Below are 20,724 nucleotides of genomic sequence, written 5' to 3' on the forward strand. Positions count from 1 at the left end.
ACCTTGCTGCTGTCCAGGGTTCCCGTGCAAGGCTTCATGAGCCATGGGAATAAGGAGTAATCTGTGTCTCCCAGCATCACTATGGGCATTTGAATATCCCTCACTGGAATCTTCTGGTCTGGAAAGAAAGTCTCTGCTTGCAGCTTTCTGTACAGGCCAGTGTTCCTGAAAATACGTGCATTGTGCATCTTACCGGACCACCCTGCGTTGATGTCAGTGAAATGCCTACAGAGATCCACAAGCACCTTCAGTACCATAGAGAAGTACCCCTTTCTGTTGATGTACTCCGTCACAAGGTGGTCCGTTGCCAAAATTGGAATATGCGTTCCATCTATTGCCCCTGCACAGTTAGGGAATCCTATTGCTGCAAAGCCATCCAGTATTTCGTGCAGATTGCCAAGAGTCACAGTCCTTTGTAGCAGAAGGCGATTAATAGCCTTGTACACTTACGTTAACACAGCCCCAACAGTGGACTTCCCGACTCCGTACTGATTCTCAACTGACCGGTAGGAGTCTGGAGTTGCCAGCTTCCACACAGTGATTGCCACACTCTTCTCCACCAAGAGGGCAGCTCTCATTTTGATGTCCTTGTGCTGCAGTGCTGGGCTGAGCTCCTCACACAGTTCCAGGAAGGTGGCTTCTGCCTCCGAAAGTTCTGCAGTCACTGCCTGTCATCCCAGACCTGCATAATGATGTGATCCCACCACTTAGTGCTTGTTTCCTGCACCCAAAAGTGATGGTCCACCGTGTTCTGTTGTGCCGTGAATGCTAAAAGTAATCTGGTGGTGTTTCTTTCCATTGTACACAGCAGGTCAGACAACTCTGATTCCTGTTCAGATTGGGTGTTCATGATATTCTGCATGACCAGCTGCAATGTGTTCATAACAGTGATCACAACTGTAGAGAGCAGTGCAGGACCCATCCTTTCAAACAGATGGCATGTGCACAGCAAACGGGCTGTTGAAAACTGCTGCAGAATGTAGTCTGAAGCCCATGGAATGCTGGGACTGAAAAAACTACATCATGGGACATTGAGCCCGCAGCCATGATGCACTGCAATCCACTCCACCTTCCCACAACTCCTGGCTGCGGAAGGTGGCGAGTAGCACAGTGGAATAGCTATCCACAATGCATTGCTCTCACTGTTGCTGCTAGAGCACCAACTGTGGACGCGCTCTACCGACAGAAGAAACATTGTGTGAACATGTGCAAGTGATTGTCGTCTTAACTTGCGTCGACCTTGGTTTAACGCTACTTAGATTGCTGGGGTTACTATGTCGGCATAACAGGGCAGTTATATTAGTGGGAGATAAATTTAAGTGTAGGCACGTGCTAGGAGGTCAACACAAGACTGCTTATGTCAACCTAACTTTTATATACCAGGCCTGTGATTGTCTTCTTGGTTCAATGAAAGATATTACCTCTTTCACCTTGTCAAAGTAATACATTTTTCTGTATTTATAAATGTCATAGAAACAAATGATATGCTTCATTGTTTATACATCACATATAATGATACATCCTTCAAGAAGGCTGCATTTTGGATTGTGCAGCATTATTTTTTACAGTAGAATTTCTTTATGTAGTTTCGGGTAAAAGCTAAGCAACAGTAATCCTTTATTCATCCTTATCATTTTGGGCTGTGATTCATCAACTCTAATACATTTTGCAGGACAATACTCTGATGGGAAACATTCAGGGAAGTGATTTTGGTATTTCAGTGGATGACACTTCGGAGTCGGTACTAAACCAGTGTTGCAGTGTCCTGGATTACTGTACTTATGGAGGCTCTATCTTTTAGATGAAACAAAACAGAAGTCCTCACCCTTGTTTGTTAAAGTCCTTTGGCACTTTTTGCAACAGAGTGGAGTTTACCCTAGTGTTTTGGTCAAATGCTAATTTATACAATTAATATTCTTCCTGCTCAATTCACCCTGTAGTTTCCATTGCCTATGGCAGTATTTGCTTCCTGTTCTAAACAGCTGTGTATTAGTGCAGTACAGTGTTAAACTGTTGCTGGTTCTGCACCAGAGGTGGCTGCACATCAGTGGGTGAAATTATTCCTTTGTGTATATCGTTTACAAAGCGATGGACCTTTTGAGCTGAAATGTGTGGATATGTATGAAAGTTCAAGATGTAATCTTCCCTATGTCCAAGTTTAGAATACCTGGGTAATATGAGGAATAGTAATCAAATATATTTGATAGCTTCAGATATAATAGGAACCTTCCTGATTAAATTTTCTGCTTAGGAAGTCTTAACAGAATTATTTTATCTTGTTATTTCAAATACCAGCTAGACCTATTCATAAGGATTCAGGTTGATTAAGTGCAGGCCTGAGAGGGGGTTTATTCTCTGCTGCCCAAAAGAGGTGTATCTGGTTTCAGTTATGTGTATATCTTGTTTGTGTTATATAGCTAGTCAAAATTACAGGGGATTGTGGTTAAAAACTCCCAGCCAGAACCCACATTATCTTTGAATTCAGAATGCGCTGAGATGTTTAAATAACCCAGGTGATGTGATGGTTTGAGTGATGTCTCTGTTCTTACTAGAATATTTTCCCTTGGTTCCAGCTGGGGCTCTTTGTAGACTTCAATCCTGAAGCAATGTTGCTGGATATAGAGGATGGTGGTGGTGACGAGGATCTAGAAGCGGAGCTTGCTGCTATCACAGGAGAGAAGATGACAGAAGGGAAGTCAAAACCCCAAAGGAAAAGTAAGTCATTGCTCCTGGTTCTTGCTGACTGAAGAGCTGTGTTATTTATGTAAATAGAAGGGACATAATTTTACAAATCACACTTCCTTCTAGATTCCCCCCCTCCTCCCCCCCGTAGAGTTGTTACAAGTAACACCTAAGATTACGATGGAACTCAGAGATTAGAGAAATATTTTTCCTGTGTTGTCTGCTTTACAGTGAAAGATTTAAGATGTAGTCAGGGGCATGCACAAGGGGGGGCAAGCAGGGGCATCGCGTCCCCCTCCCCCCCAAAATCTACATGTGTTCATGCAGCCCGGAGAGGGAGGGAGCAGCAGGTTGTTTGGCTGCCGGCTGAGCTCTTCCTCTCCCTATCCCTACAGCTACAGCCTGCTGCTTCTCCTTCGCTGCTTTTGCAGTCCCATGTGTTGCCTCTGCCTCCAGCCCCTGACTCACCTCAGAGGGCATCTGTAAAGCAGGCAGCAGAACTGGGATTCCAGCAGCAAGGAAAGAAATGCATCAGGCTGCAGCTGTAGGGGTTGGGGGAGGACCCTGCAGCCTGCTGCTTCCTCCCTGCCCAGGCTGCAGGGACACAGAGAGCACTGCTGCAGGGGGAGCTGCTACCTCCTCACTGCTGGGTGTCCCTGCAAGAGGCGGCCCAAGAAACAGGGTGTGTTTGGGAGGTGGGGAGGGTCAATTGAACCTTTCATTTGTGTGTGTTTAATGTGCCCCTCCAAAAGTATTCAACTTTAAAATCCTGGGCATGCCCCTGAGATGTTCAAAGAGCAAGTTAAGAGGTGGCTTGAACATGGTATTTAAATACCTTCAGACTGTACCATGGAGAATGTCACAGGACTGTTGAACAGCTGTGTCCCCTTAGTTCTCTAGCCTGGGGTGCCTTTTACACTGCTTTACAGTCAGAAGATCCACTCCTGGCCTGCTCACACAGCCTTTAGTATGCAAAATCACGCCCAGCTGAATACATGAATGCTTTCCCAGCCGTCCATGAATTGCATACAGGGGGACACCTCACAGTCTTAGCCCCAGCTTTGTTCCCCAGAAATATGGGTCTTACACTGTTCAGAAGAATACTGGGCAGTGCAAGCTCACAGTAAGTACGTCATTCCAACACTGGGTAATGATTATGCTGCAACCTTGTCATCCTAAATAGGGATTCCCAAACACTTCAGTGCAAACACGCTGGTTTAGATAAAACAGTAAAACAAGTTTATTAACTAGAAAAAGATAGATTTGAAGTGATTACAAGTGGTATGGCATAAAAGCAGAATTGGTTATAAAAGAAATACAAAAATAAAACTGCAAGCTAATACATAAATGAACTTAAAAGCAAAATGTCTCTCACCATAAGCTGCAACAATACACAGGTTGGATTTTCTTTCCGCTAGGGACCCTTCCCCCAGTTCAGTGTTCTTCAGGTATTTGTTGATGCCATGGGCAGAGAGATGAGAGGAAGAGAGGGGTGATGTGGAGATCACTGTCTCCTTATTTTTATATCCTCCTCCTCTCTTTGAGAATTACCCCATGCCGATGTGTAGACAAACAGTCCCCTATATACCTGAGATTCCAACTGTCTCTGGGATTAAATGTAAATTTCTTGTTTATACCATCTCCCCTGCTGGTGGATGGCCAGTTAAACAGGTAATGGCACTTTAGCACCTTGCTGGCATGCTGGTGTGTCTTTGTCTCTGATAATTGGTTTGTGGGCGTTATGCAGAACTACAACATATTTCAGTAACAATCATATAGCAAAATCTCATAATTTTACATGCAGTGTTGTTACACACATATCAACAGGAAAATAATATTCAGCAGATTGAGTTTTCAAATGATACTTCACAAGGCATACTTTATACAAAATATATCATAATCCTTTAAAAATGGTGAATGTGGGGTACAGGGTGTCACACTTACATGGGGAGAAGATTTTTGAGAGTAGAGAGCTCTTTAATTTAGCATACAAAGGCGTAACAAGATCAAGTGGCTGGAAGTTGAAGCTATACAAATTGAGACTGGAAATAAGGTTCAGGTTTTTTAAACAGTGAGGGAACAGGATAATTTACCAAGAGGTGTGGTGGACTGTCGATCACTTGCTGTCTTTACATCAAGACTGGATGTCTTTCTAGAAAATATGCTGTAGCTCAGCCAGAAGTTATTGACATGATGTAAGAATTACTGGGTAAAATTCTTTGCCGTGTGTTATGCAGGAGATCAGACTAGATTATTAAAATGGGCCTTTCTGACCTTAAACGAAGTCTGGAAACCCGTGAATTTGTTTACTTTGTGTATTTGACAGCATTTGTGTATAATCCATTTCATTGTTTCTTGCACTGTCATTTTCCTATGCTGTTTGTGTGGGACTTTCACACAACAGCAAGGGAGAGGAAAATGTTTAAATACACAGGAAAATGTGATTGTAAAATCACAATAATAATTGGCAGGAAGACTCAGAGGCAAGTGGGTAGTACCTGAAACTAAATTTGAATTCATTTTGATACTGACTAGATTTCAAGATAATAGTTACTCTTGAAGAGTAATGAACGTAGAAGATTTTAAAGTATCTGAAATAAGTTAATGCAGCTATTTCTTCATCCTGTTCCCTTTTTAAATCTTACTTTTAATAGAAATTCTGTTGGATCAAAGTACAATTGTATATTTTTTTTAAAACTGTCCATCAAATAAAAAATCCTGTTGTTTGAATTAAAGACTCCTATAACTGACTTTTCCTTTCTAGCTCTTATAACTAATGACTTTTAGAAAGCATTAAATAAGTCTTGATCAGTAATCCTGATAATACCCTGAGACTAAGGGGATGTGTTCTAGATCTGTGTATGAGGAGATAATGCCTTTTGTGCCATCATATCCACTGTTTCTCTCTCTGAGATTCCTCTGAGATTTCAATCGCAATGGGTTTTAATTTTTATTTTTTGTCACTACTGCCTGTATAATGTACAGGTTAAGGTCTGGTTGTTTGAGCATAAGTCTGGGAACCAGGAACTTCTGAGCTCTATTTCCATTTCCGACACAGACTCTTTCTTTGGAGCTCATGAAGTCACTTCATTTTTTTTCCCCAAAGTTTTAAAATGTACTTTTATCTCCTGTTTTCACTGTTGTTTATCCATGTTGGTCCCAGGATACTAGAGAGACAAGGTGGGTGAGATTATATCTTTTTTTTAATTGGACCAACTTCTGTGGTGAAAGCATGTCTCTTTCACCAATAGAAGTTGGTCCTATAAAAGATATTACCTCACCCACCTTGCCTCTTTTACTTGCTACTGATTCTGGGTTGCAGAGGCCGTTGTTTGACAAGGGGACAAGGAAAAGAATAGTTTGAATCTGTTTCTGTAGGGCAAATGAGAGCACAGAGTGTGAGCATATGTTTTACTGAGCACGGAGAGAATCTGGTCAGGTTGCAATTGCCAGCATACAAACTTATACCTATTCCTATGGAAATCTGCATGTTTACTATTCTCTGGAGAACTCCATTAAACACAAGTGGGCAAGAAAAATTTACTAGATAACAAGGGAAGTAGAGTAGAGGCACATTTCAGGGTACACGGGCCCCTTGTTCTAGTGGAGGAAGACTAAATTTTCTAGAAATAAAATTTCTTTTGACCATAAGTACTGTTGACCGTAATAGTCTCCATGATTCAATTTACTCTTAAAAAGAAAAGCTCTTTCATGTGTAACTGAAATTCCTGCCAGTTGTCAAAGCTCCAGAATTATCAAGTTGTATGCCTGAACTCCTCATCTGCTGTGGTGAGCTTTAGGCTTCATGTTCTCTCCCTCATTCCCCTCACCCACATATTTCTATAGGTGCACTAAACAGCACATTTTCCTTCAGACAATCTGCAATCACAATGTAGTGAAAATGCAACAGAGGAGGGAGAACATGTGGTCAAGTGAAGCAGAGGTGGGAGGACCAGAGGAAGAGAGCAGAGACAACAAAATAAATCAAAACCAGGGAAATGCACAGAAAAGGAAAAAAGGAAGAAACATAAAACAGAGAGAGGAAACTAATGTAATAGAGATACAGCAAATGTACCAGGGGGTGGAGTGACAGGACAAGGGAGATGGAGCAGAAGGCACTGATCAATTGCAAGTAGTGGGGCTTCAGCCAAAAAAGGCCTGGGAATTACTTCACCAGCTTTACTTTCTTGCTGACTAGAAAACACCGCCTGTAGTTGAAAGGGAGAAGTGACAAGTGAACTTACAGTTCTTTTCCAATCAGTATGCTCATGGTTTAGGTTTGCACCATCCATCAGTATGCTAGGTCCTCATGGCTTGTCTCCTTTTGGTTGCCTTCTCCAGCCCCTTTACCCATGGATCATATTGAAAAGATGGCTGCAGAGTGCATGAAGGACCTGAATGAGGAGGAGAAGGAGGAGGAGGATGGTTTGGAGGAGGATACAGACCTTTTGGTATGTACTTACTGCAGTGGAATTCAGTCTTTCATGGAGTAAGTTCTGTGAGCAACAAAGCCCCTCAACTTTTTAAAGGGAAATTAAGACATGGCAAAACTTACAGCTGATTTAAACATTTTTGAATGGTCAGATGCTGTCCATACCAAGATGAGAACAGTATCTGACTACAAATGTGTATGTGAATATGGTTCTTGGAGGAGATGGAGAGAGAGGAAAATCCCAGTCCATGTGAGTTAGGGAAACATGGCTGAAATCCTTTGTTAGAAGAACAATAGGGGGACTCAGAGGCGGATTGAGTAAACGGGCTTCTTTATTGTGGTACTTGTTCCCCTCGACCCAATTGTCGAGTAAGCACTGAATTAGTTACAGCACATTCTTTTTATTTAAGTTAGTATGTAAATACCTACATTTACTACAACACCTCCAAAACCCTTATTGAGTAATATGAATGCCCATACAATAAATATAATTATCCCAGTCTCTGTTTACATCATTACGCGTATTCTACAGACATTTTTATTTTGAAAATATATGTCTTTGCAATAATTGCATCCATGAATTCCCTTTATTGGCAATTTGCAGGGAAGGGAGGAAGGGGCAATGACCCCGAGCTCGTTTAGGTAGCTGGGAATGGAAGGGGGCGGGAGGCAATACTACTCTATACATTCCTTATGCAGATGCAATGCTTATCAATCCTTAACAAGCAGAAGGAAGGGGAGGGGGTAGTACTTTATCTATCAAGCACAGAAGTAGCGCCTGTCTACCTCAACTCTCTAATGCCATGTCTGCACACCAGCGGTTTCCCAGGTCTCTACTTAACCCTTACATATCCCAACATCCTTTTAGCAATCATTCTACTTATAGTTATGTCTAGGACACTTCTGCTCTGAGTGTGTCCAGGGCCTAATAACCATATCCTTGAACTAAAATGTTTTTTGTGTTTGTTAAAAATGTGTTGTGTGTGAGTGGATTGTATGGAGGGGGCACTAAACTACACTTAGTACAGTCATTAGCGAAGGGTGGCTATTTGGAGGTTTGAAGTTGGGGTTTAGACAACCTTCGAAAAGATAAGATCCTTGTCTTAACTACTGCATGTTCTTCAGTCGTCAAATAGAGAGCTACCCAACGAAAGAGTTGTGTAAGAGACCTTAGCCTTATGTTGGGCTGTGAGCTCCCCAGGAATTGCCTTCATATTGTGCCTGAACATTTCCACTCCTGCCCAGAACCAGAGTATATGGAGTCAGCTGCAAAACAAATTGAAATTAGGTAAGGCAGGAGAAGTTTAGGGACATCAAAGACTATTTGAGGTTTAACTCTAGTTTCTAGAGCCAGGAGGTACATACTTTCTCCAGATCAGCTCTCGCACCCCCGTTGATTATCACTTGCCAGTGTCCCTTGGAGGTGTGTTACTCTTGACACAAATGGGCAGATATTAAGTTTATTAGAGAATATTTGAAAATAAACGATACAAAGTGTTTGAAGCGTCAGTTATTGTGTCATTGGGGGTAACATACAGGTTGTAGGGGGATATTAGTGTTTTGGTATTGGACAGCATATACCATATACAGTCTGTCATGTCCCCAATGTGGGGTGTAGGGTGGGTGGGATCAAGATATAGTCAGGAGGCAGTGGGGGTACATCACTCATACAAACAGGTTACAGACACTCATGGGCATGAATAAGCGGGCTGGATAATGGGGATGGGACGACCCTCACATGGTGGAGTTCAGTTCGGTGGGTTTAGGCTCAGGGAATAGAGTCCAGCAGGGCCTCCTCACCCCTGCGGGTGCACGAAGCCACACCCGCTCACTCCTGGTATTGGCGGTGGCCGGTGATGTGCTCCGTGTAGATGTCTCTAGACCAGCGAATAGTGTCCGAGACTATTAGACGTCTCATGAGCTGCGCGTAGCGACGGCCCACCCCACAGGTCCGAAGCACGCGTTCATTGCAAGGGTCCCAGGCACCCAGGGCCCCAATAATCAGGGCGTTGGTGCAGACCTCGTAGCCCTTTGACCGCAGGGTGTCCGCCAAAGGGGCGTATTTTTCGAGCTTGCAGGCTCGGGCCTCGCGGAAGGCCGGGGTCCTGTTTTCGAATGGGATCGTCACGTCGATGAGGATGATCTTTTTCCGATCCTCGTCCGTGACGACGATGTCCGGGCGCAGCAGGCTGTTGGTGTCGGGGATGGTGCGGTTGACGGCGATTTCTCCCAGGTGCGGAGCAATCTACACTGAAACATTACCTTGGGCAAAAGGCTTCAGGATCTGAATCATTCTTTTCACTGTGGCAGTGGGGAGGTGCTTTAGTTCCTGCAGCATCTGTTCACGTGGTGCCGAAAGCAGAGCATGCTTTACAGTAACCACCTTACTGATTCTTGCTCTAGGCAGAGTTGCAGGAAGTTCTGGGCAAGCAAGATGAGACCGAAAGTGGTGAGGATGAAACCGTAGCCATGGAGGTGCTAGCAGCTCCACCAGTAATACAGCAGCAACCTGAACTGCAGGCAGAGGTAAGAAAGAGATGTGTGGTTGACTTGATTCAGTGGAACTCCATTCTCACTGTGCAATTTATAAGATGACAAGCTCACTTTATATTCTGGCTTATTTTGTACCTCTGTACATTTCCTGGTGGGAGCTGACACTATATTGATGTAGTTAGATTTCATCTTGCATTGTTCTTAGGGTGAATTTAGTGTTTGTGAAAATGAGGAACTCATACCACCAGACAGAGTCAAACATAATATACGTTGTAAGCTCTTCTGGCGAGGATTTTGTCTTGCTGCCTGTAAATCTCTTAGCACATCCATGGTGTTATATAAATAATAGTAATGTGTGCAGACTTCCTTTGTACAGCTTACAGCTCTGCTATTGCTCCTTAATTCCCTTTGTAGTATTCTTGTTATGAGTCTAGAAACGCCACACAGTTCTGCTATGCTACACTACACATAACAGTAGTAATACCTAGTTCTTATATAGTGCTTTTTCAGTACATCTCAAAGTGCTTTACAGTGGAGGTCAGTATGATTATCATTTTACAGGTGGCACAGAAAGGGGAAATGACTTCCCCAAGATCACCCAGCAGGCCAAGGCAGAGCTAGGAATGGCATCCAGGTCTCCTGAGTCTCAATTGAGGGCTCTATCCACTAGATCATACTGCCTCCCTCACATGGCCTATAATATCCTATAATCAAATAAGCAGCAAGATGGCGACTGCTAGCAGGAGAGGGGCACACAGCCACCCCTGTAACTGTTCCACAGGTCAGAGGAGCACTAACCTGAGTCCAAGGGGTTCTGTTTGTTTTCCCACCCTACCTGGACCCAACACTCCATAGTTGGATCCGTTGGGTTCGGGTCAGCTTGCAGGGCTCTACTGTACACCACGCACAGAAACCTCAGTCCTGATTTCCAACATCCCAATTATCTACCATCCCAATGTTTTTTGCCCCTGTGCCCCACACCCAACCTTTTATCAGTGACCTTGAATCCTAACCTGCAGTAGCCACTGCTGTTTTAATCCTGAGGCCTCTCCTAAGCAGGCTGTCAGTGGTGCTGAGTTATGTAGAATTTCAGAATCTGTTTACTATTGAATTTGTCTATGCAGGCAGGTTCTTTGTTCAGTTGTTGCTTTTCTTCTGTTGTCATACAATACAGATTTCAGGACTTCCGTGCATTGTGCACATTAATAAATAGGGCAAGAGTAGGTCTGTGTAGAGATAATGGCAATAATTACATCAGGAGCCAGCTGTCAGGTCAATTTGACAACCACAGTGCTTATAAGGGGGAAGGGATAGCTCAGTGGTTTGAGCATTGGCCTGCTAAACCCAGGCTTGTGAGTTCAATCCTTGAGGGGGCCACTTAGGGATCTGGGGCAAAAATCAGTACTTGGTCCTGCTAGTGAAGGCAGGGGGCTGGACTCAATGACCTTTCAGGGTCCCTTCCAGTTCTAGGAGATTGGTATATCTCCAATTATTATTATTATTATTGGGGGAGGGATAGCTCAGTGCTTTGAGCATTGGCCTGCTAAACCCAGGGTTGTGAGTTCAATCCTTGAGGAGGCCACTTAGGGATCTGGGGCAAAAATTGGTCCTGCTAGTGAAGGCAGGGGGCTGGACTTGATGACCTTTCAAGGTCCCTTCCAGTTCTAGGAGATTGGTATATCTCCAATTATTACCTTTATTACCTAAGTAGTGGATGGTAACTGGTTGTTTCTGTTGCGTTTTTCACTGGGCAAGTCCCAGACTGCAGACTTTCCAGCTTACAAGGGGAGGTGGGAAGAGATCTTGTATTGAAGCCAATTTGTGAGAAACCTCGAAAGATGTAAAATTAAGATGGCGAAGAAAACAAACATTCGCACCCCAAAATAACACCCAGCCCACCTGGGCACATGATGTCTGAGAGGCATCATCTCCCTCATTTAGTCCTAACCACTCAGTCTCCAGTAACCCTGTGGCTGTAAGTTTCCTAAACTACTCCACCCAATTCTCTCTATTGCTCCTTTGATAGGAAGCCCAGAGATGGATCCAGGAAACATTAGTGCAGTACAAGTGCCCTTCTGTTTCAGAGAAATTTTCCATTTCCTGCTGTCTTGATTCCTGAGCCCAGTCTGTGTGTGTGGGTTATTTTGTACAGAAGGGATATGTTTCATGCTTACTTTTCAGTGGTAAGGTGAAGCATGTGTAATTTGGGAAAATTAAATAATGTGCCTTACTCCCCGCCCCGCCTCCCCCCCCCTTTTTTTTTGAGATCACATCTCCTGCTGTTTCCAGTGAATTGCAGCGGACGATAGAGGACAGAATCGCAAACTATAAGGCAGCGATCTCTAATGCAAAGGAGGCAGACGAGAGTGGTAAAGTGCGACGGTACGAAAGAGGCCTCAAGGTATGTTGGATTCATTACACAAAGGGTGGGGAGGGGCTTTCAGTGGAAGAGGAAAGTCCTTGTTAAATGTAGGATAGAATTGATCCAGGAATATTACTTGGTGCTTTCTGGGTTTTCTGACTGTAAGTGTTGTGTGCAGGAGAGACTAAGGAGACTGTGCCATGTGTTCATTGTTGAGTTCTAATTTGAAGCAATCCTGTCAAATAGATTAGGCTTAAAATGTAGGTCTTGTATAAACATGATTTTCTAGGGTCAGTGGAAATGTTTCCATTCACTTTTCTTTATTAGAAATCCAAGGGAAAAACATTTAAACAATCCCCTGCAGTGTTTGTAATCTCGCCTTGTAATATTTTGCTAGGGCATATGAGAGTCAGGAACTGAGCTGCACTATCAACAAGGAAACTGACTAGTATATCTTGGTATATTCCAAGATGACTGCAAACAGTAATTCAACACTATAAATAGTAGACATTAAATCTGATTCTAAAAATCCTTTCAGTTGTTCTGATGTGGTGCTAGTACCACAAGGTAATTCATGTTTGTTTTAAAAATGGGGGATACATTCAATAGTGAAATAAACAGGTCACACAAGATACTTGTTTGGACTAATTCACAGCCAGTGTGTGTACATGGTAAAGTGGTGTCCCAGTAACTTGCCCACATTTGGCATTCAGTAGATGTGCAGACTGAAGGTAACTTACATGCCATTTTCTGACCAACTTGTGTCACTGCTGAATTTGGACCTCTGACTTCTATGAGGGTCACACCCACTTACACTAGATCTGAATTTGGCCTATGTTTATTAAAGTGACAGTGTGTCCTCTTTGAATAAATTATTGTAAATTCCCTAGCACATGTAGCTGTTTATTTGTTAAAATCTCCTTTCCCAGGTACCAACCTTCCACTTGCTTTGCTAAATTGCTTGTTTGCATTGAGGGAAGGAATCCCTCTGAGTGCCTCAGCTGCACTTAGTAATGAAAATGGGAACAGTCTCTCTCCCCCGATATGGCTATTGTAGATTGCAGTAGGAACGGTTTAATTTGGTTTTGCCTCTTTTCAGCCAAACAGTGGCATTTGCTGTTTGAGTCTGCGGTGGCAGGTGATTCTTGCTGTGCAAGAGGAGTTTGTTGTGAGTTCCCTGTTTCTTTGCCTTCTGCTCCACCATGTCTCATATTCCAACTAGCTCTGTGTTTTGCTCCAAAGCTCTAGAGATCAGTGCTTCCCAGTGAGGGAAGAATCTTACATCTTCTTAACTGTTAAATGGCTTGGTGTACATAACGGGTCAAGAGAGAGCCAGACTTGGAAGAGGAAATGTACAAACTGGAAGAGCTCTATGTCCTGTCCAATTCATACTAGCCTTGGAGGAAATGTACATGTCATTCCCTAAGGGAAAAACCCAAAAGCCTGCTTTATCCAATCTAGAAACTTACTATCTTATTGAGTCTTCTTATTTTGTTATTGTTTTTCCAATGTGGGAAGTTTCCACAAAGCCTGCCACCAGCCTGTGAGATCCTGGTGTCACAGTTGAGAATAGAGTAGAGCTCCCTTCACAGTCCAAAGCTGTTCCTTGATTGTTCGAAAGACTGGCTTCTGAGCATCATGTACACAAGAATAGCACAAGCGTATAGGGACAAAATCAGAAAGACTAAGGCACAAAATGAGTTACATCTAGCAAGACAAATACACGGTGTGACCTGTAGGTGCCTAGGGTATCCCACACTGAAAATGCCAAGGTCAGGGCAGGCTGCAAATGAAGAGCAGATTCTCCCAAAATTGGTGATTAACACTGAAGTTAGACTCACCAACCTGTGCACCTGATTCCCCACACTGGTTATCAAGAAGCTGAAAAAGAAATCTCACAGCCCCCTTTACTACATTCCAGTTCTCTGGCTACCAATTAGCACATAGATCCTGTAAAGTGAGAAGTTATTTAAAACTCTTCTCACTATACAAAAATGTTCTTTTGATCCCCAAAGGGCCAGCCACATCACCAGATCAATATTAGTTTGGATCTTACCCAAAATATCATGCTGTCAGCCAATCCTTTAATATCTAAAACTAAAGGTTTATTAGAAAAGAGAAGAACAAGAAGAGAGTCATTAAATTGTCAAACTGTCAGATACATAAAACTTCAGAATCCATATATCAGGTTCTTAGCAGCATTGGTGAGTCTGTTGGCATGTAAAATCCCTCTGGAATACATCCAAAGCTTGGATGGGTCGTTCAATCCTTTGTTCAAAGCTTCAGTTTGTAATTAAGTTACTTCAGAGGTGGGAAGCAGCATTGAAGACAAAATGGAGATGAGGCAGCTGCCTTTTATGTCCTTACTCCTTTGCCATGTGGCTTGTACATCCTTTGTTCCAAACACAAGCTCAGCACATGGCATGGAAAAGCCTTGGAACCCCCTGTCCGTAGGCATGTCCCTACATGTCCTGCTAACTCATAGGTGTAACCCCTGCCTTCTCTCAATGGGTTCATTGTATAGCTGATGGCCTTTGGTAGGCTATCAAGCAGGCTAGATAGTACTGATGCCAATCTGTCTGGTGATGTCACCCAGAAACACAGCACAAAGTTTGAGATACAGATATAGCTCACATATTTATAATTCATAGTACAAAGATGATACATACATACAAACATGATTATCATATTTAGCAAATCATAACTTTTCCACTGATGCATGGCATATTTTGTAAGATTTATAGCAATTTTATAATTAGGGTCCTACCAAATTCACGGCCATGAAAAACGTGTCATGGACTGTGAAATCTGGTCTCCTCCCGTGAAATCTTGTCTTTTGTGTGCTTTTATCCTATACTATTTAGATTTTTATGGGGGAGACCAACATTTCTCAAATTGGGGGTTGCAAGGTTATTTTAGGGGGGGTCACAGTATTGCCACCCTTACTTCTGCGCTGCTGTCAGAACTGGGTGGCCGGAAATCGGCAGCTGCTGACTGAGGGCCCAGATCAGCAGGCAGCAGCGCAGAAGTAAGTGTAGCAATACCATACTCTGCCATCCTTACTTCTGTGCTGCTGGTGGTGACGGCTCTGGCTGGGCTCCCATCCAGCAGCCGCCACTCTCCAGCTGCCCAGCTCTGAAGGCAGCGCCGCTGCCAGAAGCAGTGCTGAAGTAAGGGTAGCAGTACTACAACCCCCCTTGCAATAATCTTGTGGTTTCCCCCCTCCCCCACATACACACACACACAACTCCTTTTTGAATCAGGACCCCTACAATTACAGCACTGTGAAATTTCAGATTTAAATAGCTGAAATCCTGAAATTTATGACTGAAATTGACCAAAATGGACTGAGAATTTGGTAGGGCCCTATTTATAATATTTGTATCAGTAATATTACAAATGGTCACTCATATTCCATACAGTGTCATACAAGGCAATAAGGTGACATTCTATAAATGATATTAGGAGCAAGAGAAAGACAATGGAAAATGTAGGTTCTCTGCTTTGGTGGGGAAGCAGTGCTCATAACTGGTGGCATCAAGAAGGCTGAGATGTTGAAGCAAAAGAGGCATTAAGTCTTCACTAAAAAGATTAATGGTGACCAGGTACTCAACACAATAGTAACGAGAGAGAAGGAATGCAAGCCAAAACTGGGAAGGAAGAGGCTAAAGAATGTTTAGATAAGTTAGAGGTATTCAAGTCTGATGATATGTATCAGAGAGGTAGCCGTGTTAGTCTGGTTCTGTAAAAGCAGCAAAGAATCCTGTGGCACCTTATAGACTGATGATATTATCCTAGGGTACTTAAGGAGCTACCTGAAGCAATCTTAGAACCATTAGCACTTTGAGAACTCATGGAGGATGGGTGAGGTCCCAAAGGACTGGAAAAGGGCAAACACAGTACCTATCTTTTTTTAAACAGGGGAACACAGAGGACCCAGGGAATTAAAGACCAGTCTGCCAGACTTCAGCACCTGGAAAGATACTGGAACAAATTATTAAACAATCATGTTGTAAGCACCTGAATGAACAAAGAAAAAATCATGCAAAACTAACCTAATTTCCTTCTTTGACATGGTTACTGGGCTAGTGGATAGGAGGGAAACAGTAGATGTAATACATCTTGATTTTAATTAGGCAGTTTTGATACAGTTCCACATGACTTCCTCATAATTAAACTCAAGCAATGCAGTCTATATGAAATTACTATAAGGTGGGTGAACAATTTGTTGAAAGACTGTACTCAAAGAGTAGTTATCTATGGTTCACTGTTGAACTGGCAAGGTGTATCTAGTGGGGTCCTCAGGGGACAGTCCTAGATCTGGTACTATTCAATACTTTCATTAATGACTTGGTAATGGAATGGAGAGTGTGCTTATAAAATCTGAAAATGACATCAAGCTGGGAGCAGCTGCATGTGCTTTGGAGGACAGGATTAGAATTCAAAACTATCTTGACAAATTGGAGAATGAATTGAAATCAGGAAGATGAAATTCAATAAAGATAAGTGTAAAGTACTTTAATTAGGAAGGAAAAAATCAAATGCAAAACTACAAAATGGGGAATAACTGGCTACATGGTAGTATTGCTGAAAAGAAAATTATCCTGGGTCACAAATTGAATATCAGTCAGCAATGTGGTGCAGTTCCAAAAAAAAGCTAATGTTTTGGGGGTATATTAACACTGGTGAGGCCTTTGTTCTGTGTTCAGTTTTGGATGCAACACTTTAGGAAAGATGTAGACATATTGGAGAGAGTCCATCAGAAAGCTACAAAAATGATAAAAGGTTTAGAAAACCTGGCCTATGAGGAAAGGTTAAAAAAAACTGGGCATGTTGAGAAAAGAAGACTATGGGGAGACCTGATAAGTCTTCAGATGTGTTTAGGGCTGTTATGAAGAGGACTATGATCAGTTGTTCTCCATGTCCACTGAATGTAGGACAAGAAGTAATAGGCTTAAGGGAGATTTAGGTTAGATACACCTGTACCCTGATATAACACACATTCGGATCTAACGTGGTAAAGCAGCGCTCAGGGCGGGGGCTGCGCGCTCCAGCGGATCAAAGCAAGTTCGATATAACGCAGTTTCACCTATAACACGGTAAGATTTTTTGACTCCCGAGGACAGAGTTATATCGGGGTAGAGGTGTATTAGGAAAAACGTTCAGACTGTAGGATAGTGAAGCACTGGAATAGGCTTTCAAGGGAGGTTGTGAAATCCCCTTCACTGGAGGTTGTTTAAGAAAGGTTAAACACCTGTCAGTTATGGTCTGGGTTTACTTGGTCCTGTGCCAGCACAGGGGCTGGACTCCATGACTTCTCAACGTCCCTTCCAGCCCTATATTTGTATGATTCTGTGCTGGCATTTCTCTCCTATTCCTGCCTCTTCATACTGCATATATTGATCTCACAGCACTCAAGTCTTTTCTGGGCCTGCAGCAGCAGTGGTAGGTGAGACTCTGTCTGGATAGATTTGAACCCAGGTCTCCCACAGAGCTGGCCCCTAATAGTTATGGCGTGATGACTAGTTTTGTACAAATTCCAGCCTTGTCATTGTTTGGGTTTTTTAATGTCTTGTTACCATTTTAGCCAGTGTAGAAGGTAAATGCATGTTCTGCTGTGAAGTCCATGTTACTTTTTTGGCTTTGTTGCCTAACCTAAGTAGCCCCTGTAACGGGGATAATGTTTGGTGTTGGGATAAAGAACTGAGCTGAAATTGAGCTTTGTTACTTAGCAAGGGGACTCTATAGCTCATGAGTTTGGAAGTAGGAGCCAGGGGCCTTTCACCTCTCAAAAGCTGGTTCAAATCCAGTTCTGGCTGTTACCATCTGATGGCTGCCTGGGCCATGTAAAATGAATTTGGTGGTTACATTCCAGATCTGCTGGACAGAGATCTGCACTTGCATCAAGATACCACACTGAAGGCTGTGTTTAAAATATACCTAGACTTACTACAAAAACTAGTTCCACAGTTGGCACTGAATGGCTCACCTTTTGGAAGTTTGAGTCACAAAAGATTGATTGGGCCATAGAGACTGATGTGTCTTCTCACTCCTAAAGGTAGGATCCTCTACCACCATGTATGTTGTGATACATTGACAGGGTAGAATGGAGGAAGCTTGTATTACTTGCTCTATAGAGCAAAATTGTTGCTGTGTGCTCCTGTGTCAATCAGGCATCTTTCACCAGGACTAAGACTCCCATGTGACCAAAAAATAGGAGGAGGAAATACTAATGGGCAGAGATAGCTAGTAGCTCTCCAGAAAGAATGACTTGGTGGTTCCTGTTGTAAATAAGGATATGAGTTTGCTGAGTTGTGGTGATTTTACGCAAGTTGTATATGTGATGGAAATGCCAATACCTGTTGACTTCACTCCTCAATTTTTGCTAGACACTGGAAACCATGCTGGCTGCAATGAAGAAGGGCAGAAAGATCAATGAAGAAGAAATGCCACCCCTTGTAGCGTCAGGGAGAAGCTCAGCTAATATGCCTCGAGCCACAGGAGCTGTGCCAGAGAGTTTAGGTGATCCAACCAAAGTAATACCCAAGGAGAAAGTGGAATCTTCTGCAGACCATGAACTACAGCCTGTCGATATGAAGTTGTCTCCGGGGCCAGCCTCTTTACAATGTCATGCTGCTGCTACTTCTGTCCTGGAAATGGGTACCGCATTACAAGATGGTAGGTAATTTCAACATGCCAGCCTTCCTTGGAGCACACATCTTCCCAGCCAGGTTATGATTCAATAATCAGGGAAGGGATAGCTCAGTGGTTTGAGCATTGGCCTGCTAAACCCAGGGTTGTGAGTTCAATCCTTGAGGGGGCCGTTTGGGGATTGGTCTTGCTTTGAGCAGGGGGTTGGACTAGATGATCTCTTGAGGTCCCTTCCAACCCTAATAATCTATGATTCTATGAATACATTGCGCTTCTGTAGCACCTTTTCTTGAGCATATCAAAGTGCTTTACAAATAGGATACTGAGGCACAGAGTTTATGACTTGCTCAGGGTCACTTAATTGAGTCAGTTGCAGTCAGGAATAGAATATGGGAGTCCTGACTCCCAGATTTCACTCTTAAGATGCACTATAGTCATAGGGTGAAGACTTCCTAAAGGTTCCTTCCTCTGCTGAGGTGTCTCTTCATGTCTCTCATTATGGTCTCTCTGCCTCAGTTCCTCAGTCAATAAATTATGGTAATGCTTCCCTGCCTTGCAGAGGAGCTGTGAGGCAAAATTCACTGTTTGTAAAGAACTTTGTGATCTTAATGAAAGGCACTGTGGAATTGCACAGTGGTGGTTTGTCATTGTTGCTGGAATTGCCATGGTTGGCAGGACTTCTGGGGATGCCACAGGATAAAGAAGCCACTGTACATAATGTGGATGTGTGAGTCAAAGCAATAAGGAAATAATGGATCTTTGGATGTAAGAGAATGTCAAAGGATGCAGATATCAGGTGCTTGTGTAAGTCTTGATTTCATTTTTATATAGATTCGCTTAGCACGAGCACACGAACACTACTGGTTACAAGACAGAAAGAGTATAAATTAGCAGCTCTGAAAGCCAAACAGCAAGGAGATCTAGAGAAAGCAAAAGAATATATGAAGACTGGCAAGGTATGCTATTCACAAACCAAGCTTCTGTGTTAGGAGTCTGAATCCTGGCAGATGCTCCCTGTGCTCACATGGCTGCTCCAAATGATCACAGGTGGCTTCTGAACACACAAGAATAAGTCTCCTTTGGCTTTGTTTTTCTGTTTGTTTTAGAAATTTACAATGGTCTTAGAAGCACTGGACAGTGGACAGCCAGTAGACCTCCAGGATATGCCCCCAGCTCCACAAGGTAAGAGCAGAAGAATTTGTTAGATGGAGACTTCTTTAAAGCCTCTCCAGTTACCCAGTAACAAATGGGCATAGTGAACTGAAGGGCCAGCGCCCATTTTAAAGTCACTCTGTTGAACCATCTGGGTTAGAAATAAGCGCTGAGAATCCCAGCTTCCCAATGGTTTAAGACAGTGGTTTTTGGACTCCATATTGTGGACCAAAGATTCTCTTGTGTACATCTTCCCTCCCAGTCCTGATTCCACACATTCCCTACATCATCCCCTCCCACCCTCCCCACACACTTGATTTCTGACCTGATTTTAGTGGCTGCTGTCTAGAAAACAGCTAAAACTAGTGATTGGTGCATAAACTATCTGCACGCTTCTGAGAATTACAGGTTCCAGTTGATATCAGGTGTAATTTTCTAATTCTTGTAGATTGTGAGATAGCAGCAGCTAAAATGGTTAGTGGAAGGAGAAATGAGGAGGACAAGATGCTAATCAGAATGGTGTCATTTTTAAAGTCTATCACATGACCTGACAGTTACAGACATTTGGATGAACCATGATCCATGCTTTTAGGAGTAGTAGAAATTTTTGATCCTGGAACAAACATTGGTGTTAAAATATTTCAGTGCTGCAGAAGACTTAAACTGGATAAAACTGTACTCCCCCAACACTTGGCCTATAGAATTCACTGCTGTAGGATGTTAAGGCTGCTTAGTAAGATTCAGAAACATAATTGGACATAGCTTTAATTATGAAAAAGTGTAGTTACACTAGCTAGGATAAAAATGTTATAAGGGGTATAAATCCTTAGGACATAAAATGATCACTGGCTGGGGTCAGAGGAACATTTTTCCCCATAGTATAATATTATATAAGTAAATACAACATTTGGAGGGGTGATGGGGGAGATTACCTTTTAAAGCATCCAGTGAT

General features: G+C 42.9%; 1 protein-coding gene across 2 annotated transcripts in view; it reads left to right on the plus strand.

Annotated features, from left to right (window-relative positions):
- The window catches only part of CC2D1B (coiled-coil and C2 domain containing 1B), a 66,802-nt gene that overhangs the window by 6,576 nt on the left and 39,502 nt on the right, over positions 1-20,724 (plus strand). For both annotated transcript variants that reach the window (XM_039483638.1, XM_039483639.1), the window contains exons 3-9: positions 2,574-2,715; positions 7,024-7,133; positions 9,518-9,640; positions 11,874-12,008; positions 18,359-18,647; positions 19,452-19,576; positions 19,727-19,802. In XM_039483638.1, coding sequence (XP_039339572.1) covers positions 2,574-2,715; positions 7,024-7,133; positions 9,518-9,640; positions 11,874-12,008; positions 18,359-18,647; positions 19,452-19,576; positions 19,727-19,802 — 1,000 coding nt within the window. The remainder of the gene's footprint in view (positions 1-2,573; positions 2,716-7,023; positions 7,134-9,517; positions 9,641-11,873; positions 12,009-18,358; positions 18,648-19,451; positions 19,577-19,726; positions 19,803-20,724) is intronic.

Source organism: Mauremys reevesii, linkage group 8, assembly GCF_016161935.1.
Source record: "Mauremys reevesii isolate NIE-2019 linkage group 8, ASM1616193v1, whole genome shotgun sequence".
NCBI lineage: Eukaryota > Metazoa > Chordata > Testudines > Geoemydidae > Mauremys > Mauremys reevesii.